Source organism: Paroedura picta, chromosome 15 (assembly GCF_049243985.1).
Source record: "Paroedura picta isolate Pp20150507F chromosome 15, Ppicta_v3.0, whole genome shotgun sequence".
Taxonomy (NCBI): domain Eukaryota; kingdom Metazoa; phylum Chordata; class Lepidosauria; order Squamata; family Gekkonidae; genus Paroedura; species Paroedura picta.
The window spans coordinates 20,164,672-20,189,462 of record NC_135383.1 but is presented as its reverse complement, the minus strand read 5'-3'; the positions used below and the strand labels follow the sequence as shown (position 1 = coordinate 20,189,462).

Genomic DNA, 24,791 nt, shown 5'->3' with positions numbered 1-24,791 from the left:
CGTCTTCATCCTCAGCCTGTTTAAGAATGTATGAAGAGTGATGCTGGATCAGACCAGTGGTCTATCTAGTCCAGCATCCTGTCTCAGAGTGGCCAACCAGCTCCTCTGAAGGGCCAATAGCAGAGCATAGAGACTGAGGCCTTCATGAGAACATCAAAAGGAGCCTTGCTGGATTAGGCCACTGGTCCATCTAGGACAGCATCCTGTTTCACACAGTGGCCAGCCAGCTCCTCTGGAGGGCCAGCAACAGGACATAGAGGCTGAGGCCTTCCTCTGATGCTGCCTCCTGTGGGATTCAAGGATTGACTGCCTCTGAAAGTGGAGGTTCCCTTGAGTCACTATGGCTAGTAGCTACTGATAAAATTATCATTCAGGAATCTGATTCATCCCCTTTGGTAGCCTACGGCCATCAGTACATCCTCTGGCAGTGAATGCCACAATTTAATCACTTCTACAGTCTTTTTTCAGTCTTTTGACCATGGAGGTAACACTGAAATATTTTTTCAGGTAACAGGAAGTAATGTTAACTAGGCACGCCTCCCTGCCACACCCCTTGGAAGTGAGGGGAGCCTCAGCTGGCAAAGGTTTAGATCAGCCTTTCTCAAATTTATTTTACTGTTGAGAAACCCCTGAAACATTATGCTGGTTTTGAAAACCCCAAAACTGGTGCAATCAGCAAAATATAGTTGGGAAGCAAAGCTGGGTACACACCCACCTGGGACCCCTCCCCTCCCCTCCCCAGCCCATCACTGGCCACTAGGGGGGGCAGGCTGACATAAACATATAAGGTCTTTTAAAACAAATTTTAAATCAGGGGTAGTCAACCTATGGTCCTCCAGATGTCCATGGACTACAATTCCCATGAGCTGGCAGGGGCTCATGGGAATTGCAGTCCATGAACAGCTGGAGGACCGCAGGTGGACTACCCCCGTTTTAAATAATATGCATATATATATATATATATATATATATATATATATATATATATATATTCCCACCCATTCAAGAAACTCTTCCAGCGCCATTAAGAAAGGGTTTTATGAAATCCTAGTTAAGAAAGTCTGCTTTAATTGGTTGCGGCCCCTCCCCACCCCCCTCCAGGCCCATCACTGGCCACTTTGGAGGAAGGTCAACCTGCCAAAATAAGAATGGAATTAAAAATTAAAAACAACTCCTTCTTTCCTGTTTGCTCAGAACTGGAAAAGGCACAAGGTGGGGGAGCTGTCTCCAGAAAACCCTCAACCTGGTACCATTAAGGGGCGGGACAAAAAGGACCATGGTTGGGAACCCCCGTCCAAAAGGGACTGTATCCTATGCACTGGCAGACCATGTGAACACAAAAAAGGCAAGGCTTGTAAGATTGCTAACCTCCAGGTGGGGCTCGGACACCAACCCCAAATCCCAACTGCTCTCTAGGTGATACAGAGCAGTCCCCACCGAGTTCTCCCCCCTCCCCAAATCCTTCCCAGGATCCAGTCGCAAATTTCCAGGAGATCTCCCATCCTGGAGTTGATAACCCCAAATGCTGATGTTTGGGCGAGTTGCTTGGACAATGCAAGACAGCAGGAAGGAGTGGCTGAAGATGTCCCTCCTTTTTTCTTCCAGCAGAGCCTCTTCCAGCAGCAGAAGCACCAGCTGCAGGAGAAGCAGGCAGGGCAATTTGGCCCGCCTTGCCTCCTCACTGCAGCTGCCTATGCCACAAAGGTTTTATGTCTACACAGGCGTCTCAACATGCCCCACCCACAGCAGCATGGCTTTTTTTGTTGCTCCCAAGTGGCTGCTGGGAAAAGTCGAAGGAGGGGAAATCTGGCACCCTCTGCTGGCCAATCATTGGACCCAAACCCAAGGCCATGTGGTTTTTGAAAGACTGCAAACGATGTGGCGATTGCCAAATTAATGAAATAAACGTGAAGCCGGGCAACTTTTTAAAAAAGAATAAGAGGAAGTAAGTACAGCGTGCCACAAACGGCAGGAGGACCCATGGCCCTGACAGCAAAGATTGATTTAAACCAGGGGTTTAAACCTGTGGTCCTCCAGATGTCCATGGACTACAATTCCCATGAGCCCCTGCCAGCATTTGCTGGCAGGGGCTCATGGGAATTGTAGTCCATGGACATCTGGAGGACCACAGGTTGACTACCCCTGCTTTAAACCATTCATCTTAAAAGTCCAGGTAAGAAAGCAATTTATCAAAAAAAAAAATCTATTTTCAACGTATTTTCTCTCTCAGGGCCATTTTTCACTTCGTTTCCCCCCATGCACCAGTGTTTGGGAAGGGGACAGGAAGGAAATGGAAATGTCTGGAGAATGAAGAACGTGTTATTGCTGTCCAAACCGTTTAAGGGAAAGAGTCTCAACCAATCTTTTCTTCACATACGGTCAGACGTACATGAGGTCAAGTACATTTCAACCCAAGACACGCCATTTATTCTAGTAGTGAGTGTTAAGCACAGAAAAAGGCACAGGGAACACAGACCCCCACCCCACACTCAAAACTACAGAATTCAGTTCTGCAGGCACTTTGAAGCACAATACTGCAACCATAAGGTCTAGAACAGTGGTTCTCAACCTGGGGGTTGGGACCACTTTGGGGGTCAAATGACCCTTTCACAGGGGTTGCAGCAGGGTAAGCAGCTTGGCCGGGGGGTCGCCATCCACACAACAGCCTTGCGGGGCAGATCGAGATTGAGCGTTCGTCTGCCTGGAGCAGCGGAAAAGAGCGAGATCGGTATGGTGGGACAAGAGCCAGAACTGAACGGAGAAACCCCAGGAAAAAACCAATTTATATACTATCATGAACAATGGATCTTTACACCATCGGTCAGTTTCGGTTTAATTTCTGTGAAAGAATCCTTGCATCATTTTATGGTTGGGGGTCCCCACAACATGAGGAACTGGTCTAGAAACTTAGGGAGAACTGAAGGAATAATCCTTGGGGAGCTAAGTTCCACACACAAGACTCTGATGAGGAGCACAGCTTGGCTAAAAAGGCTGCCTGTCTCCAGGTGCTAAAATGCCGAGCTTTTAACAGCCCCAAATACTGATGACACAGCCCCTTTAATCACTTTCTCTTACTATTTCAGTTTTAGAATTCATACTTAGGACTTGCCAAAATGTGCACCGGTTGAACGACATCTTCTCACAAGTTTCACCAGTGGCAAGGCCCCATTGTTTAAATCTTCGCGTTCCAAAAGTAATTAATTCTTTCTTCCTTGTTTCCTGGCACTGTGGACCCAGCCTACATGTCACCTCCAAGGAACAATAGAGCTGTGCCACCGATGAAAGTTGTGAGGAAATTATTGTTCAACCAGTGCACGTTTGGAAGGTCTCCTGAATGAATTTTGAAAGATCGGGTCCCTCCCTATACAGGCCCTGCAGGGACACTGCCTTTGATACCTTGGCACAGCATCCCTCCTGAGGATGATGGTGGAGGCTGGGGATGAACTGCAGAGGGGGTGGGTTTGGAGATTGTTCTCCCGCCATCTTGGTTAGATCCAGCTTGGTGTAGTGGTTAGGAGTGTGGACTTCTAATCTGGTGAGCTGGGTTTGATTCTCCGCTCCCCCACATGCAGCCAGCTGGGTGACCTTGGGCTCAACACAGCACCGATAAAACTATTCTGACCGAGCAGTGATATCAGCGCTCTCTCAGCCGGACCAACCTCACAGGGTGTCTGTTGTGGGGAGAGGAAAGGGAAGGCGACTGTAAGCCACTTTGAAACGCCTTCGGGTACAGAAGAGTGGCATATAAGAACCAACTCTTCTTCAGTAACATCAGGACTCTCTCAGCCTCACCTCCCTCACAGGGTGTCTGCTGTGGGGATAGGAAAGGGAAGAAAATTGTAAGCCGCTTTGAGATTCCTTCAGGTAGAGAAAAGCAGCATATAAGAACCAACTCTTCTTCTTCAGTAATCTCAGGGCTCTCTCAGCCTCACCTCCCTCACAGGGTGTCTGTGGTGGGGAGAGGAAAGGGGAGGCGACTGTAAGCCGCTTTGAGCCTCCTTCGGGTAGAGAAAAGCGGCATATAAGAACCAACTCCTCTTGTTCTTATTGTCGAGAGGCCATATTGTATTTTTATTATGTCATATTGCATTTTATTCTTTTACTGTAAGTCGCCATGAGCCAGGCTAGTTTCAGGAATGGCGGAGATAACTCAAAATATAAATTAAAACATTAGATAAAATAGTAAAAATAATGAAAGGGACTGTTGTCAGTATTTGAGGTAGCTAAAAGTCCAGCATTTTCTCCATACTGGCGACACACAGCGCTGAATGGTCATTCTTTCTTTAGTCTCCGGATGTTACAGATGGCCTCCAGGAGATCAGTTCCCCTGGAGAAAAAGGCTGCTTTGGAGGGAGGCCTGCATATCCCATTGAGATCCCTCTTCAGCTCCCACCTCTCAAATCTCCAGGCTGAAGTTCTGATGCTCCAACTTGTCATTTCTGAAGTCTGCCTAGCCCTGGACCCAAACTGGCCCACGTTAAATGGCTCACCCCAGATATAGCCACCTCTTATACTCCCACATTCGGCATTCCCTGAACATCTGACAACACTCAGGCACAGCTTACTCCCTTTTAAATGAAGGCTGGAGAGATACTCTGCCTTCCCAGTAGAAAACATTTGCTTTTAAAGCACATTAGCATAAGAATTTCTTTCACTGCGCCTCCCTGTGAGACGCTGGCCAATCGTTCAGTGTTAGGAATGAAAGCAAGTTCCAATCATACCTGACACAGAGGCACATCCGAGGCCAACTGAGCCACTAGGAAAAAGAGCAGGATGAAAACGTAAAGATAGAAGCAGGCCTAGACCAGTGAACCATGCAGAGCGGCAGCAGGCAGCCTCCTTCAGGGACAGCTCTAGACTCAGAGCAGTGTTTAATCTCTTGTGCCATGGAGTCTGGGATTTGCCGTCCTACTTATTTTTTAAACTACAAGAGTGCTGCAGATATCAAAAAGAACTTGCAGTGGAAAGATCAAACAGGGCAGCTGAAACTCCTATAGAATTGCCAAGCCAACGTGAAAGAATTTTATACTGTCTGGGCCTTTGAGTTGGAATAGCTATTTTTTTTTCCAAAAGGGAGGAGGAATGTAGGAGGCCAGAAAACATTCCCTACATATTTATATAATCAAGTACATCCATTGTTGGGAGTATTTCTTCTTTTCTAAAAGGAGGACAAACAGGGGCATTCAAAGCACAAAAGCAACTTGTTTTAAAACTGATTAGCTGCCCCCTCCCGATCCGTGCTGTAATGTGCATATGAAAGCTAAAACACACACATAGGTTTAGGGTCCTGGAAGTTGATATTTGCCCCTGCCCAATGTAAATATTTCCTCGAATGCGGAATGCCAGCCTCCGGGTAGGACCTGGGATTCTCCCGGAATTACAGCTCATTTCCAGATTACAATGATTAGTTCCCTTGGAGAAAATAGATTTTTTAAAATGTGGATTCTAAGACATTGTGTTCCACAGAGGTCCCTGTCCTCCCCAGGCTTCAACCCCCAAATCTCTAGGAATTTCCCAGCCTGGATCTGGCCACCCCCATCCCCCTGGGAGGACCTGGCAACCCTAATTTGAAGAATTCCCTGCAAATCAGAGTGTGCCTATTCACACCACCAGGGCCCTTATGGCACAATGGTTTCATCATTAGGACCAGGGGGACACTGGTTCAAATCCCCGCGCTGACACTAAATGCACTGGGTGTCCTCCAGCCTGGCCTACCTGACAGGGTTGTTGGTGCTGAAACACAGAGTGAAAGACTACATATCTTGTAGACCCCCGAGAAAGAGTGAACTGAGAATGAGAGATCCAGGTGGGTAGTTGTATTGGTCTGACACAACCGAACAAAGTTTCAAACTTCATTCTAAAACAGAGAGGCAGGAGTGGTTTAAGGATTTGAGGAGCCATAGCACCAGAGCCAGTTTAAGGATTCGCAGGGCCCTAAAGGTAAAGGTATCCCCTGTGCAAGCACCGGGTCATGTCTGACCCTTGGGGTGACGCCCTCCAGCGTTTTCTTGGCAGACTCAATACGGGGTGGTTTGCCAGTGCCTTCCCCAGTCATTACCGTTTACCCCCCAGCAAGCTGGGTACTCACTTTACCGACCTTGGAAGGCTGAGTCAACCTTGAGCCGGCTGCTGGGATCGAACTCCCAGCCTCATGGGCAGAGCTTTCAGACTGCATGTCTGCTGCCTTACCACTCTGCGCCACAAGAGGCTCTTTTGCAGGGCCCTAGCAGAATACAATTGCAGTAGGAGCAGCTATACATGGGGCGGAGGGGCCGCCACAGTGGTAAGGGGTGTCATCTCAAGTCTCCTTAAACTTCTCAATGCCCATGCAGTACATCCCTCTACTATCATACCATACAGCACAGAATTTATTGCTCTTACGGATATTTTCGTTTTAAGAATTTTAAGAGCATCTAGCCCTCAAGGCCCTGGGAAAGGGGCCTGTTGTACGGCAGGGGAAGATGTCTGCATACGACTCACCTCTAAGGTTGTCAACTCAGTGTAGGGGCATTGCTGGGAATCTGATGGTGGGTTCCGGGGAGGGTAGAGCACCCAGCAGGATTATACCCTAAAGCCCCTACAAAGATCAGCTGTAGGAGAGCTCCAGATTCCACCCGTGGGGTTGACCGCTCTGCTCGCCTCCATAGAAGCGAACAGTTTTTGCATGCATGAGCTGAAACTGTTTCCCTGAACAGTGATTTGGGAAAATTTGACTTAACGCTTCTGCCTCACAAGCCCAGGAGTCAAGCAAAGAAAGAGCTGTAAGGAGGCGGGGTGGGGGAGATGCCTTTGAAACAAGCAGCACGCTCAAAAAAGTGTTGGGCAATTTTCTAAAAATAAACCTCCATCCGACAATTTCTGGGTTTGCCGCAGACTGGTACAGCTCTCGTTTCTGGATCTTCCTTCCAATAGAAGATGAAGGCCCTCTTTAGCAGCATCGGAAAGCTTTCCCCACAGAACACGCCTTAGGAAAGTAACCTTTTCAACTCTTTAAACATTCTTTGCCAAAGTTGTGCGGCTTCATTCAGACTGCATTAGGGCTAATTAAGCAGCGCTGAAGAACAATACTTAGAGGTGGGGTTCTTTGTTTCAGAGGAGCACTCCAGCTGAAGCAATCTGCCTTTCACTGAAGCAAGTGCACCAGCCTAACTAAGCCAGACAACAGGACTTCGAAGGAAGGCCCAATTTCACCCTTCCCCTCCCTAGGCCTTCACCCCAAGTGTCTACTGCTGGGGCCTCCAACGTGGTGCCCATGTTTTAGAACGTGGGCAGGGTAAGGTGGGGGTTTTCCCCAGCAGGTCTTCGGATCGGCCTTGCCCAACAGGGCTTCTGCCTGAAGCGCTGAAGCCAGTGTGGGGTTGTGTTCAAGGGCAGCAGACTCTAATCTGGCAAGCTGGGTTTGATTTCCCGCTCCTCCATATGCAGCTGGCTGGGTGACCTTGAGCCAGTTAGAGTCCTGTTACAGCTGTTCTCACAGAGCAGTTGTCAGTGCTCTCGCAGCCCCACCTACCTCACAGGATGTCCGTTGCGGGGATTGTAAGCCACTTTGAGACTCTGGGTTGTGAAAAGCGGGGTATAAAAGCCAACTCTTCTTACTGTTTTGCAGTAGGAAAGAGCAAGAGCCCAGAAGCACCATAAACAAAATTCGTGGCAAGGGATGCACTTTTGTGAGTCGCTGCTCACTTCTTGATCTATTAGAGCAGCACAGAACATCAACCCCTGACATTTTGGGGCTGGCTCCGCCCTCTGCGACAGCAGCCTTGTGATTGGGCCCGCTGCCCTTTGCCAGAATTCCAAAGGCTCAAACAGGCAGGGATCCCCGGTCTACAGATACTGCCGTTCTGTATTAACAAATGTCCCAGGGGCACAACGATGCCAGCTAGGAACACCACTAAGCAGAACAAGTCGCAGTTCGGCCAGCGCTTGGAGACGAGACTCCGGTAACATGCAGGCAAGTCAATGTGATGCCTCCAAGAGAGGCAGAGAGTCAAAGAGCTAAAAGCTGGTCTCAGGAAGATTGAATCTGAAGCCGGGGGAAGCCCCTTGGGAGGGTCTGTCTGGAGTCTACTGCAAGACTGATGTGTCCCCAGAAGTCCACTTACTGTTACCAACTCCAGGTTGGGAAATTCCTGGAGATTCCAGGGTTGGAGCAGGAATCTGATGCCACAGAGTCTGCCCCTAAAGCTGCCAGTTTTGCCAGGGGAACTGACCTCTGAAGTCAGGAGATCAGCTGCAACTCCAGGCCTAAGGGAATCCAGGCAGCCTTAAGTCTCCCTGAAATGTGCAGGTAGGGGAGGGAAAGAAGGAGCTGCAGGAAGAAAGGCAAGGAATTAGGGAAGCTGAAAGGTTGGGAAAGAAGATCCATGAGGATCAAGGCCCATGGCAAGCAAGCAGGCAACCTGTTTTTAAAAACTCTCTTCCCACCCTTTACCATAGGCATGCCAGGTCCAGGTGGGATATGGGGCTCTCCCAGAATTATAGCTCCTCTCCAGACTACAGAGATTTCCCTGGAGAATTGGCTGCTTCAGAGGGTGGACTGAGGGATGCCAGCCTCCAGGTGGGACCTGGGGAATCCCGTGGGGTTACAGCTCCTCTCCAGACTACAGAGACCAGTTCCCCTGAAGAAAATGGCTGCTTCGGAGGGTGCACTCTGTGGCATTGTACCCCAACATAAGGTCCCTGCCCTCCTTAGGCTCCAACCCCAAGTCTCCAGGAGTTCCCCCGCTTGGGTCTGGCGACCCTCACCCCCACATCCCCTACCAGTGGCCCCCTTCTCCATCACAAACGCATCCACAAAGTCCAACACAACAGCTGCAGTCACTTTCGTATCTGATATTTTTTAAAGTGAGACGTTTGAAGAGCTGCAGCCCATATAAAAAGGATCGCAGGTTTCCGCCTCCTTCTTTCCACTGCCGGTCCTAGCTAGGCCTCAGGCCTGACCTAGGAGTACTTGTGCCAAGAAGCAGCCACAAGAGGCCTAGAGAGGCAGTGCCCTACTGTGGCCGTTCTGCCACTACTTCCTCCACTACGTCCTCAAATACCGGCCGTACAGGAGAGCGTCAGTTCACAGGCCCGGTTCAAGCCCCGGCTGACCTGCCGCCACCACCAGCTCTGTAATTCCATTAACGCCACCTCGGCCGGCAAAACAGCAGCTGACGCTCCAGCTCTTCCTGCACCCATGGCATTAAAAGCCATTGCAAAGTGATTCCCCGCAGAAGCCACAAAAGGAGCACTCTCTGCTCGTTTCCCACCAGTCTGGTTAACTTTGGCTCCTAAGAACTTTCTTGGCCAGACAACAAAGCCACAACTGAGATCTCCTTTCGCACCAGACACAAAATTTCACTCACACCTGCCAAAGACAAACAGCCCCATGAATAAGCAAAACATGCCCAAGCATTTGCTGCCTGGAATGGATTTTGGAGGTGGGGGACGGGGGAGGACCTAGCTAAAAGCTCCGGTGATCAATTCCCCTCCCTGAAATAGCTACTGCTTATCTGTCCTGTTTCCCTTTACTGAAAAAGACAACACACTGTTGATAGAAGAGTTTGCAATATCAGATTTTTTTTTTAAAGCAGAGGAAAATCACAAAACAAAGATGGCCCATTCGAGCAGTGTTTGCGTCCCTGCCAGGGTGGATAAATGCACTTCCTGATCCACCCCCCTAACCCCCAGCAAAAGAGTGGGATGCTGGGACGTCAACTTTAACCACTGCTGTAGCATGAATCAGCGTAGAGCCAGCACGGTGTCATGGTTATGAGTGGTGGACTTTAATTTGGAGAACTATGGTTCCACACAGTCACAGTTCTCCCAGAGCTCCCTCAGTCCCACCTACCTCACAAGATGCCTTGTTGTGGGGAGTGGAAGGGAAAGGTGATTGTAAGCCACTTCAAGACTCTTTAAGGTAAAGGGTTTATCATATGGCATGTGTAGCATCACCAGGGGTACTGAGAGTTGTCTGGCAGCCAAGCGAGGGACGTTCGGAGGTGATTCGTCATTGCCTGACTCTGCCCTGACTCCTAGTGTCCCTTGGAGGAACTACCACTAAATCCCTGGAGGTCTCCCACCCAAATACTATCCAGGGTCGGCCCTGCTTACCTTCCAAGATCTGACAGGATTGGGCTTACCTGGGGTTTTCACATCAGGACTCCTTAAGGAAGAGAAAACAAAGAACTCTTTTTTTCTTTTCTATCCCTGACAGACTAGAAAGGAAGCTGCATTATACCGAATCAGACTATCAGAGTCAGTATCGCACATCAGAAAGGCTGCGGTTCTCCAGGGCCCCAGAGATCTTGAACATCCCCTTATTGCCGGATCCTTTTAACTGGAGATGCCGGGGATTGAGCATGGGACTTCCTACGTGCCAAGCAGATGCTCTGCCACCGAACCATGGTCTCTCCACATGCAGGGACATCTTCAGGCAGGGCACGCATGCGTGAAATGCCCCCCACTGGTCAAATCTCCTCTTTTTGCAGGGCAGGCGACAAAACCCAGCAGGCTTATGGAGAGGAAGGAAACAGCCGTGGAGCATGGCCACACAAGAAAGCAATCTCAGCTAGAAACCATTCCCTGACACGTTAGGTTTCTATGTGCATTCTTGTCAGATGAACACACAATACAAACCTCCCCTCTCCCCCAAGCAAGGACAGTTGCACCTAAGCTGCCAGGAGGTTTTCGCCCGCAAACTGCATGGAAAGGAGCCCCCGGCAAACCGTCTACCTTGGAAATGAGTTCATCGTGGTTTGCTAGGTGGGCTCTGCAATGGATGCAACTGTAGGTCCTGTGGCAGGAAGGCAGATATGCCTGGAACGTCTTGGAGCGGGTCATCTTCACCATTGGGGCCACCGAGTGCTGCGTGAACTCCGGGGTGGCCCACGAGGCGCTCCCGCAGGACGGGTCGCAGGGGAAACACTGGAAGACGCAGGTAAAGGCCGTGATTCGAAAGGGGGCGGGGCGTGGGGCAGGCTCCACACGCTGGCAACAGCTTCAGGGTTGGAGAACCGGGCACAGGAGCTGCCGGATCGGTACGGACCTGAGTGGACAAAAAAAAAAATTCAAGGTCTTAACAAACGCCCCAACATCCTTCGTGCCAGTCGGCACAAAGGCAGTCTGGGAACCGAGACGTACATTTCCCAAAAGCTGCATGCAAGCCATCGTTTAGAACACACTTATTGAAGACATTTTTTATTTTTGACGCTGGATGAACTCTGGCCTGTCATTCCCTCTCAGCCTGACCCACCTTGCAGGACTGTGGCACAAAGAAGGGGAAACCGTGCAGGCCAGTCTAAAAATTAAAACTTCAATTGACAAGACAGGGGGGAGAAAGGGCCATTAAGCTGCGGCTGTCTAACAGGTACACCAGCAAGGGGCTTTCACAGCAAGGGAGAAGGAGAGGTGGTCAACCTTTGCCTCCAGAGTCTTCTTGGGTGTTCTCTCATCCAAATGCTGACCCTGCTTACTTTCTGAAACCTGATGAGATCAGGCTATATCATGCTACCTTTCCTCTAAACAACAATATAACTATTATTATACCAAAGGAATATTCCCCACATATGGGGAAAATGTTATTCGGCTAATTCAATACAAGGAAACAGCTGTTCAGAAAAAGTTCCTGAGTTGCGATGCTACCACCAAGAAGATCCCGCTGCTGTCTCACTTCCAAAGATGGAGGGACAGAAGCAGGGTGCATTTCCCTAAATAATACCCCAGGTGTAGCCATTGCATATCCAGGACTGGGGAGGGAGAGGAGGACTTCCTGCTGGGGGGTGGGAAGGCTACAAAACCAGTCTGGGCACTTCTTTATTATCCTGGGGTATTCAACACTGGGCGTCACCAACTGATATGCGGACAGGGCCAAACCCTTTCCTGCTGGTAAAGTATTCCCTTGCAAAATGCAGCACTTTTTCCCAACATGGGATGCAAATGCCACGAGCTAATATAATGCTAATCCAAGAGGGGAAGTGCCCTCAATTTGCAGTGACCTTGGAGGGTTTTCAAGGCCAGAGAGGAACACAGGGGATTAGGGCTTGCCTCTGCATAGCGACCTGACCCTGGAGTGTCTTGGTCGTCTCCCACCCAAATACTGACCAGGACTGCGTAGCATCCAATATCTGATAAGACTGGTCTAGGCTGTCTAGTCTAGGCTGTCTCAACCAGGGTTTTGGGAAACCTTGGGGTTTCTTGACAGCCCTGGAAGGGTTTCCCAAATGGATGAGTTAATTGATTTTTTAAAAATTTGCTAAACATTTATCGAGTGATATGACCATATGGTTATGTTGACCTGTCCCCCCCCCAAGTGGCCAATGATGGGCCTGGAGGGGGTGGGAAGGGGAGGGACCTTGGGGTGGGTATGTTCACAACTATGTTTCCCAACCATATTCTGCACGATTGTGCCACCTTGGGGGTTACTTGAAGCCTGAAGAATGTTTTGGGGGTTTCTCAGTGGTAAAAAGGTTGCGAAGAGCTGGTCTTGGCCATTCAGAACAAGGCTTAATGTGGACATCTTTATTGTACACAAAATGTTTCCCATGCAGTTCGAGCTCAAGTGAATGCAAACAAATCCAAACTGCTGTTCTTTTCTACTTACCTCTGGAATTTGACCATTTTCATCATGCTGTATGTAAAATTTACTCTTACACTTTGCCTGTATGTATGAACTGATTACTTCCATCCCATGACCTTGTGTCTGTGTGCACATGAAAGCTCATACCTTAAATAAAACTCTGTTGGTATTAAAAGTGCCCCTGGACTCCAAATTTATTTATTTAATTTAATTTATAGCCCACCACTTCCACACAGTGGCTCGTGGCGGGTAACAATCCAGATAAAAACCCACAATAAAATCCCCTTACAATCCCTTAAGAAACCAATTCAACCACCCATGGCTGGGACAAGCTTCGGAATGGTGCCTCACTCATGGTGGCTCAGGGAGGTTTACACAGAACATAGGAGAACATAAGTTCGCTTATTTGTTCTTTTGTTTGCTTGTTCTAGGTTAGGGCAATGTCAACACTAATATTCCCCTCTAAATGGCACAGTTTCCGCAGCTGTTTGTGAGGTTGGCCACCTTTCCCATCCTGCTCAGGATGCAGGGTTTTCACCAGCTCCGGAGAACAAGAAGGGAACGAAAAGGGTACAGATCCTGGAAAACCCTGATGGAGAAACAATCAACGTCTAGATATTCAACAGGGATAGTTGCACGCAGCCAGAGGGCCCCTTAATTTCAGGGAAGCCGCTGTTTACGGAGAAAATAACCAGGCACCCACGCACCCCCTGGGCCTTTACACCCTGATGCCTCCCTCCCACGGTGAACAGAAGCCGTGCGCTTGGCGTCCAACCGCTTGCCTGTTCCAAAGCGGCCATCCAAAGCAGCAAAAAGGCTGCCGGGGAAGGCTGCGATCGCTCCTGTTTTTATTAACAATGGCTACTTCAACGCCACCGAGCGACGTTCACTCTTTACACAGCAAGGAGGCTGCAACGGCCCCCGCCACTAAGAATTAGAAGTCTGTTCGACTCATCAGTCGCATCCAAGCTCTCTTCGGCCTCTGTTTGGACCTAATCGCGATATCGTGGCTCATTTTCATTCCGGTTCATTTGTTAAGAAAGGATCCAATACGCAGGTCAACGGAATTCTGGTTTGCCGCAACCATGTTGGTTTTGTCGCCTTGCACTCTCCCACTTGTCCCCTTATGAGAATTTGGCTCTTATCTAGGGTTGTTGACCTCCAGGTGGCACCTGAACAACTGAGCTCCAGGAAACAGCAGGCAGTTCCCCTGGGGAAAATGGCTGCTTTAGAGCATGGACTCTTGCACTTTGCCATACCAGGGCCCCTCCCCTCCCCTCCCCTGGCCCCTCCCCTCCCCTGGCCCCTCCCCCAAAATCTCCAAGCATTCCAAAACCCAGAACTGACAACCCTCCTCCTATCCCAGACTGCATTGCTGAGGAACATGTTACAGTGCATATTAGTGCATCATGCACCGCCACAGTTAAGACCAACTGCAGTTTAGCAAGCCTAACGGCAACTAACTACTTGCATTAAACGGATTAGAAACATTTTGAACAACTGAGCAGGGATGCCCCAATACGTGGCACAACATATCTATTTTAAAACGTAGAAATATTTAGACACGACAAAGGCACACCCTTAAGACGAAGCATTCCAATTTCACTCTTGCCTCATTCGAAGACTGCAACTGTTTCCCTCAGCAAAAGCTATTATTTTATTCATACAGAATCTAGAAGAAGATTCTTATATACCGCTTGTCTCTTCCAGAAGGAGGCTCAAAGCGGTTTACAGTCGCCTTCCCTTTCCTCTCCCCACAACAGACACCCTGTGAGGTGGGTGAGGATGAGAGAGCCCTGATATTACTGAAGAAGAAGAAGAGTTGGTTCTTATATGCCGCTTTTCTCTACCCGAAGGAGTCTCAAAGTGGCTTACAGTTGCCTTCCCTTTCCTCTCCCCACAACAGACACCCTGTGAGGTGGGTGAGGCTGAGAGAGCCCTGATATTACTGAAGAAGAAGAAGAGTTGGTTCTTATATGCCGCTTTTCTCTACCCGAAGGAGTCTCAAAGTGGCTTACAGTTGCCTTCCCTTTCCTCTCCCCACAACAGACAGCCCTGTTATTACTGCTTGGTCAGAACAGCTTTCTCAGTGTTGTGACTAGACCAAGGTCATCTAGCTGGCTGCATGTAGGGGAGTGTGGAATCAAACCCGGCTTGCCAGATTCTAAGTCCGCACTCCTAACCATTACAACCAATCTAGCACTTGCATACACAAGTGATGCAAATGTTTTATCTTAATGGGGCGGCCGCCAGGCATGCATTTTTATAACATGCCACCCATCTGGCATGCATTTTTATAACATGCCACCCATCTCTTCAGCAATCAGAATTCACACAATCCAGGGACAAGTACAACTTCACTGCTCCTAGCAGGCAATTCCTCACTTCCGCACTCACCTTCCTGCTGCCAATCAATATGACGGTAGGAGGAGAGGAAAAGGAAATGACGTCATTTCCTGATGAATATTTGGAAGCGATTTCACTACCTACTGTGATGCTCTAGGAATTCCACCAATCTATCTGCTATGGAATCACAGCATGACAACACTTTCAGGCTCCAGCCTTTTCCCAGGTCTCTGCCCATAGGAAGCTCTCAGGCTGACAATCCTCTAACAGAGATGAAGCACATCATGAAGAGCCTATCCTGCGGCAGTGAACTCGGCTCACTTCTGACACCAGCACATCCATCCAAAGTCTACCGAACTGGCTCATGATCTGCTTGTTATCTGCTGCAACTCAAACGTCATGCCTGATTCAACTGCATCTCAGGAAGCCTCAGGAACCCAGTTTGGTTCCCGTTCAGTAAGCGAGGCTAGCCAAAGTGGACAAGCTGCTTACAAGTGCACAGCCTCCACATTTTATTTATTTATGTGATTTATAGCCCGTCACTCCCATATAATGGCTCGTGACAAGTCACAAGGTCCTCATTAAAAATCCCATTAAAAGGACATGCTGATAGAATATAAAAATACAAACATATACAGCGAACAGGCGATCAATAACACAACCACATTGCCAAGACGCCCTACTATCGAGGAGGAGAGGGGCCTAGCTGACAGCGCCCAGGTGCTACCGCATCTAGGCTCAACCCTTGCCCTTCACAGCCAATAGCATCAAGCAGGTTATAAATGCCCCCTGGCAGCAGGGTATATAATTCTGACAGCCTTGAAAGAGGCAGTGATAAGGCCCATCCTGAAGAAGGTTGCCCTTGGACTCCAGTGATTTGAATAAGTATTTGAATAAGTATAATGTTTGGGGCTCAACATTCTTTTCTTGGGCAAAGTGGTCAGCTTCAGGCAGTCCTGGAGGATATGGATGATCTGGACCGATTGCAATCTGGATTCAGGCCTCAGTGTGGGTGTAAACAGCCTTTGTTTCCCTGCTTGATTATCAGCATTGGGAGATAAGCAGGGGAATGTACTCCGGTTGATTCTCCTGGACTTCTCAGTGGCTTCTCTTTGGGTTGACCATGGCTTCCTTCCAGGGAGGCTGGAGAAGACACTGTGCTTCAGTAGGTCTGCTATTACAGCACTGGATTATTCTAGAAGTCGGTGCTGGGGGCCGGATGCTCAATGCTGCGGCATTCATGTTATGTCCAGCAGGGATCCACCTTGGTCCCCATTCTGCTAGCACTGACATGAAACTGCTAAGGGAGATAAACTTTTCCTGCCTGCCCTAGAAATTAAAATAACCAATCTGAGGGTATCGTTCTTTGGTCGCATTATGAGAAGACAGTGGAAAAGACAATAATACTAGGAAAAGTTGAAGGCAGCAGGAAAAGAGAAAGACTCAATATCGGATTGGCTCAGTCAAGGAAGCCACAGCCTTCAGATCATCCTGCTAAGAGATCTGGACCATGCACACCTAAATCAGGTGCATTGGCAGAATCAGAATCACACAGAGCTGGAAGAGACCACCAAAGGCCATCCAAGTCCAACCTCCCCACCTTCTTGGGGACCCAAAAAGCAAATATTCTTGAATAGTGCTCATCCAATCTCCATCTACGATCCTCACCATCAGAAATCCTGAACAGGTGCCACTTTCCCCTAGATCAGCCTTTTCTCAACTTTTTTTGCTATTGAGAAACCCCTGAATCATCCATCGGGCTTTGAGAAACCCCAGAAATGGTGCAATTGTACAGAACGTGGTTGGGAATCAGAGCTGTGGACACACCCATCTGGGGCCCCTCCCCTTCCCACCCCCTCCAGGCTAGTCATTGGCCATTTTTGGGAGGGTGGGTGGGTCAACATGACCATGTATGGTCATAACACCCGATAAACATTTAACAAATGTTTAAAATATTTTTTAAAAAACTAATTAACTCCCACTCATTCAGGAAACCCTTCCAGGGCTGTCACAAAACCCTGGTTGAGAAAGCCAGCCTTCATAACTGGAGTCTGGAGACCAGTTACAACCCCAAGAGAACTCCAGGAGCCACTTTGAGGTTGGTTCCCCTACGGGCCACGGCATGAATGCAGGTAACAGGATTCATGGCTGTGCAAAACAGATCCTATATTCAAACAGCTTGGCTTCCCCCAAAGAACCAGAAAAATCAGGCTCCTCCAGGGCAGAAATGAATGTGTGAAGCTGGTTACTTCCAAATTGTATCCTAACTCACAGGCAGAAACAACTATTCAAGGTCTCGGGTGCAGGTCCTTCCCAGCCCCAGAGAAACCCAGGAAGAACCAGGAATTACCTGTATGCAAAGCAAGAGGCCCTACCAGCGAACCCAAAGGAGTTGAGAATTTGCAGGTCTAAGAACAGCAGAGCAGAAGACTGAACCGGTATCCGTTACCCCAAAGAGCTCTGCTGTCCCAGTTGCCATAGCAAAAATAGGATCTGGGACCTCCGTTTCATTGCCTCCTTCCCCTCCCCCAGGAAGGACCAGACTCGGCTTAACATCCCTCCAATCCACTAGGCCAGGGGTAGTCAAACTGCGGCCCTCCAGATGTCCATGGACTACAATTCCCAGGAGCCCCTGCCAGCATTCGCTGGCAGGGGCTCCTGGGAATAGTAGTCCATGGACATCTGGAGGGCCGCAGTTTGACTACCCCAGCTAGGCCTTGGAGTCAGCTTCTGTTCCCCCCCCCTTCTTTCGAGGCTGGCATGAGAGAAGTCTCAGCAAGCCCAGCCAAGCGCGATTCCTAGAATAGAGGAGAGTCACGCGCCCCTTTTATATATCTATGTCCATATGTCCTTGCTTTTTTGGGATCATACCACACAATCGCCGCCTCCTGGCACCTCTCCATGTGGGGCAACAGATGTTTTTGCTGAGCACACTTTGACGGACAGCCAAGCGCCTCTCCAATGAATATTTGCCTCCCCCCCCCCATCCACCCACCCACCATGACTAGTCTTTCGCTCCCTGCCTTCTTTCAAAGGAGCCCGTTCAGGAAGCAAGGGAGAGAAGAATGCGGGAAATGCAGAGATGTTAACTGCTGCAGGGACGTCCGCTCCTTGGTAATTCATGCAGTGTTTTCTCAAAACATCTAATAATGTTTTCATGCAAGTTAAAATTGGAGGCATGCCTCATTATTACAGCAACAAATGTTTTCTTTTAGAAAAGAGTGACAATTTACCCTGCCCAGCAGAAGACACACACCCCTTCCGGTCTCCAGCATTTCTACCTGGCTCCTGAGTGAGGCATCCTCATTAAGAGAAACCTTGTTCGAAGCAGACAAGATTCAGACGGGTAGCCATGCTGGTCTGAAGTGAAAGAACCAAGTTCGAGTCCCACGGGCATCTTGAAGACAAAAGTTCAGTTCTGGACATAAGCTTCCGTGGGCATGCACGCAAAAGTTTAAACCCAGAATTTTGTTGGTCTTAAAGGTGCCCCTGGACTCAAACTCTGTTTTTGTTCCAAGCAGTTACTCACCCTGAGTCAATGGGCAGCTTTCTCCAACCCCACCCGTAGCAGCCATGCAGAACAAATCCTCTTTAATGAACAGCTGCATGCAGAGATACAACAGGCAACTTCAGGATCACAGCTACTGAGGAGAACAGGAATATAACTTAGACATTTTTTTAAAAAACGTGCCTTGGCTAATTAATACAGGTTTAAAAAAAAAAACAACCTTGCTGGTCTTTGTCGTCCTCACAAGCCAGCCTGTTTTTTCAGCTGATCAAAATAATAGTAATAGTAATAGTAATAGTAATAGTAATAGTAATAGTAATAGTAATAGTAATAGTAATAGTAATAGTAATAGTAATAGTAATAGTAATAGTAATAGTAATAGTAATAGTAATAGTAATAGTAATAGTAATAGTAATAGTAATAGTAATAGTAATAGTAATAGTAATAGTAATAGTAATAGTAATAGTAATAGTAATTTACATGTGTTAGATACAGTTTGGCTCCCTTCCCTCCTCCCAAAAATAAGAGAACAAGTTCTGAAATTACTTTTTAAGGGTACATAGGACATTGCCTTCCACCAAATCAGATGGTCCATCAAGGTCAATATTGTCTACCTAGGCTGGCAGCAGCTCTCCTAAAGAAGGTTGTTCGCCTTCCCAAGCAAAGGTCGTTCACATCACCCAATAACAGGCCCTTTCAACCAGAGAGGCCGCTGAAGAGGCTGGGACCTTCTGCATGCTGAGCAGAGGCTCTATCACTGAGCCACATCCCCCTCCCCATCAACGTCGAGGTAAAGATGCCAAGACACGAATAATCCATATAAGCTACAAATGGGTTCCAAAATCCATGTACTCCTCCCATATTGTTCTTTCCCCACAAAAAAATTGATTGTCTCAACCACAACAGCTAAGGAGCTGCCTTTTTGCTTGTATGAATACAAGCACCGACTCTCTCTCAAGAACTCGAACTCCTTTTTGGAGTCCTGCAGAAGAGAACTTTGTAGTGACATCAATGGGAATTACTTCAGAGAAAACCCAGAGGATCGGACCACAGATCTTCTAATGCCGACCGGCAATGGGATATCCCCAACAATCAGGAGCTCTAGGTTGTTTGGGCAAAGTCTGGGGAGGGCATGGTTTGGGGAGGGGAGGGGAGGGAGCTCCACGGGGATATCTACCCTCCCAAGGAGCCATTTTCTCCAGGAAGGTATTTTCTGAGGGCAGCCATGTTGGGCTACAGCAGAACACACAGATTCAAGTCCAGCAGTACCTCAGAAACCAACCAGGCTGTGTCGGATCTGACAAATGGAACGTTGACTCTTAATGCTAGTTTTAATTGCAGGGACGGGGAATGTTTTAATGCTGTATTGTTTTTATGGGGTTTTTATTGTTTTATCTGCGAGCCACCCTGAGCTGATACTAGTCAGGAGGGGTGGGAAATAAATTCAAAAATGATGAGGATGATGTTATCCATTCAGTCATGTCCGACCCTTGGCGATTCTATAAGAAAGTCTTCACCATGCGCCCCTGTCTGACTGCTTCTTTTAGTTGTTTCATGATCACCTCTGTGTCAGCTTTGATCGTGTGGAGCCAGCGGATCCTTTGGCGACCACGTTTCCTTTTGCCGCTGACCATGCCGAGCATTAATGATTTTTCTAGCAAGTTTGATCGCATGATGTGTCCAAAGTAAGTGAGCTTCAGCCGTAATATCTTCCCTTCTAATGACCTAGTTGGTTTGCTCCTCTCTAAAACTGTCTTGTTGGTAGCTTTGGCTGTCCATAGTATTCGCAGCATTCGTCTCCAACACCACAATTCGAAAATATCTATTCTCTTCCTGTCTTCCTTCTTCAGGATCCAGCTTTTCAAAAATAAAATAAACAAATAAATAGAAAGCTTATACTCCCTAAATCCTGCTGGCCTCTCAGGCATTTCGGGGCTCGAATCTGAATTTTCTCCAGGGGAACTGACCCGCTGCCTGAGATCAGCTGTAATTCTGGGAGATCTTCTGGTCCTACATGGAGGCTGGCAACCTTAATATACACTGGAGTCTGTGACTCGTGGGATGCCCAGTTATCCTACAGCTTCTACCCTAGAGGTTTTTGTTGCTGATGACCAACAATGGGAAGCCGGTACATCTCTCTGCCGGTCAGATGCAATCCCATTGGAGACAATCGTAAAACAAGTGCCTCTTTCAAATGGATTTGGGGAAGGGGGGAAGACAGCACATCTGCCAGCTGCTCTGGGCCACTTCCCATTCAGCGGCTCTGCGGGGTTTTGAGAAGTCATAATTAAAGACAAGAACAAATCCGGGCCAGGAGAGGCACCCCTGTGAGCTGGTGCACCTGCCACTCCTTCATGCCACCCCCCTGGCAGATTGCAGAGAAAAGCAGGGACAAGCTTTATTCTGCTTGAGATGCACCAAGACAAAAACATACACACACAAACACAAAACACCAAGAAACCTCAAAATGCAGAAGTTAAACAAATCACACTCTTCAAAAAGAGATGCTGTGTGACAGGGGTAGTCAACCTGTGGTCCTCCAGATGTTCACGGACTACAATTCCCATGAGCCCCTGCCAGCGAATGCTGGCAGGGGCTCATGGGAATTGTAGTCCATGGACATCTGGAGGACCACAGGTTGACTACCCCTGCTGCATGGGACGAAGCTGTGGTAACGTTATCAGGCTACCCTTTCCAATGCTACGCTACCAACAGCTTTGGCTTCTCTCAAGAGTAAGACGGGTTGGTTTTCTCTCTCGGGCCAGCTAGGAACCCCTTTCTCCCTTTAATGGGCCAAAGAGATCTGGGCGGGTCAGACAGTCACAGCAACCTACAACCTGTAAATATGCTACAGATTAACCATTGATCGCAGTCATTAACCTACTTAAATAAAAACCAGGCCAAGCTCGCTACAAAACGCTCAGATCAATCTGCACTGACTCACTCATAGGTTGTCACCAGAACATGGATCTGAACCCTTCAAGCACAACTGGTAGCTTAAAGACGTGGTCAACAGCAGCAATGAAGGGGGCTTTCCCAGGTTTCTCCAGGGGTCTTCTGGTTACTTGTCCTCGGACAGTTCCGCACTGGGGGCATGCACTGAATAGGTTTAGGAAACAATGCATCTACTTCTCACCTCCATGTCGTTTGTAAGATCAACCTGCATCTGGAGATGGTTTGAGTTTGGACAGGAGCCCCTTGCACGGTGCTGCCTGTGACCCTTCCCCCTAAGGTAGCGATCCCCAACCTGTGGGCCACGGACCAAATGTGGTCCTTCGACTAATTGGAGGTGGGCCCCGAAGGACGCCTTCTCCCCCCCCCGCCGGCCCTTTACTTCATCCCCCCCGGCCCTTTACAACACACTTCGGGTGTCATTGTCTCCCATCACTCCCAGAAGGGACTATCTCGTTGCAGAGAAACAAGCTCAGGGTTCCCATTGATTTGTCATTGTCATGAGTTCAAATTTCCATGAAAATAAAATGTTCCTTATGTTCACTGTTGTGGCGTGTCTGTATCTTATTTTGAAGGGATGTTTAAACATTACCATAGCGATCAGAGAGCGTTAGGGCAGTGGTTGAGAGTAGAGGAGTAAACTACCCCCCCCCCCACCGGGCCTCAGTAAAAGGCGTTTAGTGGTCCCCGGTGATAAAAAGATTGGGGACCACTGCCATAAGAAATGCGGTCCCTTTGAGCTATTCCATTCTGTAGCCATCGACTCATCCAAGACTTTTCGCGTCAGACTGCCTAGGAAGCTGGCGTGCAGTGGGGGTGAACGGGACCATCTGGGGACCAGCAGTACAAAGAGGGCCCAATTCACCAACATTGCACACAGCTCCCCTACGGAGTCCAAGGTCTCGGATGAATAGATGCCGGCCTTGCATTCTTTTATTTGTACTATGGGAAATTGCCAACATCTTGGGAAAAATTTTAAATGTCAAGATGGTGCCATAAGTAAAAACAGCGCATTGGGTTCACAACATGGGCAACAAAGACATGTGTGGCTTGTTAGCACTTTTCCACCCTTCCCTTGCAAGTTGCTTTGAGACTCCTATTAGAGAAAAGCAGCATATAAAAAACAAACTCTTCTTCTTCCCCACCATTGCCCACAGGTCCCCCCCACCCAGAAGATAGAACAGCATTTTGGACAAATGCACCACTGTTCATTTGCAGCTTGCAATTGTCCCGGCTTGGTCCAGACCAAGGGTAGTCAAACTGCGGCCCTCCAGATGTGCATGGACTACAATTCCCATGAGCCCATGGGAATTGTAGTCCATGCACATCTGGAGGGCCGCAGTTTGACTACCCCTGGTCTGGACCTTCACTGCCCCCAATCACTGCTGCTTAATACATCCTTGGGTCAATATGATTCTCCTTAGAACAACAAGACAGCCAGTTCTTTTTTTATATAACTTTCTGGCTTCCAGCAGTTGTCGAGCAGGAGCTATTGTTGCAAAAGCAGATTTCTGAAAAATCTGTGCACATACCATTAGAGGAGCAAAGCCACAACGGCAGGGCAACCACCTCTGCTCGGTGGGTCGCTTTTGCCTCTTCTGGGCCTGCCGTGCAACAATCGCTCGAGACAGATACTGCCGCGTGGGCTGCCAGGAGAAAGCAAAAGGAAAAAGACTCCAGGCTGAAGGGGGAGGAAGAAGGGCCTGCTAAAGCAAAGCTGGCGTAGAATGTGCAGGAGGGGGACCCCCACTCATTTGGGCTGCAAGGCAAAAAAAAAAAAAAAGGGGGGGGGAACCAAGCCAAACTAATTTAAACACAAAGGGGGATCTGTCTTCTTTTTACATTTAATAAGAAGGGAAAAAAGCTCAGCAGTCTGGGGTAATGGGATACTGGCCCTCAAACTGAATGGGCTAAATATATTCCAAGCTTGCTCGATGATGGAAAAAAAAACCACACACACACAAGAGCAAGCACTCAGACACTCTAGGGCAGGGGTAGTCAAACTGCGGCCCTCCAGATGTCCATGGACTACAATTCCCAGGAGCCCTTGCCAGCATTCGCCAGCGAATGCTGGCAAGGGCTCCTGGGAATTGTAGTCCATGGACATCTGGAGGGCCGCAGTTTGACTACCCCTGCTCTAGGGCATCTGACACCAGTTCCTCATGACACGTTGCTTGCTCTGTGCCAGGGAAGTAGCACTTCCCTAAGGGGGAAGAAGGACACCTGTGTCAGAAGGTTTGCAGAGGGACACTGGTATAGTAGACACAAGAAAAATACCATTAAACGCAGCTTGGGATGCCCCTGGGGCAGGCTTGGGTTCTCCTGCAGCGTGGTTTAAACTGTGCTGCAGGAAAAGCTGGCCCCAGGATCTGCATGTAATGGGGAAATCGCTCCCCACCGTAGGCACACCTGGATGGGGGCTTTCAGCTTCTACTGCTCCTGCCGATCTGGGCTGGCTCCCCCTGCGGCTCAGTTTAAACTGAGCTGCAGAAGGAGCCAGCCTCAGATAATGTGGTGCAAGTTGTCCGCTCCCATCGTCCGAGCCGATCTTCGGTATACCTGAACATATATATATATTTTTCAAAATCAGCTTTATTCGGGCTCAGCTATACCAGCAGCTGAACAGATTCTCTGATCTGTATTCAGCTTAAATAATGCCTAAAACATACTGATAAGATCTTTTGAGGAGGGGAGGGGCGTTGGCTCAGTTTACACAAAATGCATACCCCTTCTCAGGACACGATGCCATCTTGTTCTTTCGAGATGTGCAAAAAGTCTGGTGAGAAAAAGGAACATCCTCTCAGAAATTTATTTATGTGATAAGACATTTCTGCCTGGAGATAGGCCACCAGCTTGCCCCTGGAAGAATTTGGGGCGTGGGTATGTGGAAAATTGTATGGGCATCATGCTGGTCTGCAACTTTCACTTCCAGCACAAAAAAGAAAGCAAAAGTTACCATAATGTTGGGATGATGCTCTGGAATTTACTGTAAAATTCTAGTGTTGCTCATTCCATTGCAAAATCCCTTTGGTTTTCCGATGACACGATGTTACACACTGGTCTAGTGCTGCCATACTCATGCCATCCCCCCCCCCCCCCGACTGACCTTTGAGGCACCAGTGGGCCACAGAGGAGACTGCCAAATTGCCATTCACCACAGCAGGGGATCCAGCTCCCCATTTTATACCACCTTCTTTTGCAGCCCAAGGTAGCCTACAACCCAGAGTCAAAACCACTGTGCAATAAACCCCCATTAACCTTCCCCAAAAGAGCAGCGTGTCGCTCAAACCCTCATTAAAATCCCTTACAAACAAAACACCCTTCCAGCATCTCCTAAATATTTTGAGCTATTAAGGAGCAACCATCATAACAGTGGAGATTAAAGGCCAAAGCACTAGAAAGCTCACACCTTGAATCAATCTTTTT

At 48.5% G+C, this 24,791-nt stretch overlaps 1 protein-coding gene across 2 annotated transcripts in view; it reads right to left on the bottom strand.

Moving 5' to 3' along the window:
* YPEL2 (yippee like 2) overlaps window positions 1-24,791 on the bottom strand; it is a 57,541-nt gene that overhangs the window by 17,132 nt on the left and 15,618 nt on the right. Inside the window, exons 1-2 of one of the 2 annotated variants that reach the window (XM_077311093.1) lie at window positions 18,435-18,564; window positions 10,717-11,029 (exon numbers count right to left, since the gene is read on the bottom strand). In XM_077311093.1, the coding sequence (XP_077167208.1) occupies window positions 10,717-10,833 (117 nt within the window). In that variant the 5' untranslated portion in view covers window positions 10,834-11,029; window positions 18,435-18,564. Of the gene's footprint in view, window positions 1-10,716; window positions 11,030-18,434; window positions 18,565-24,791 lie in introns of those variants that run through there. The other variant, XM_077311092.1, reaches the window with a different exon arrangement.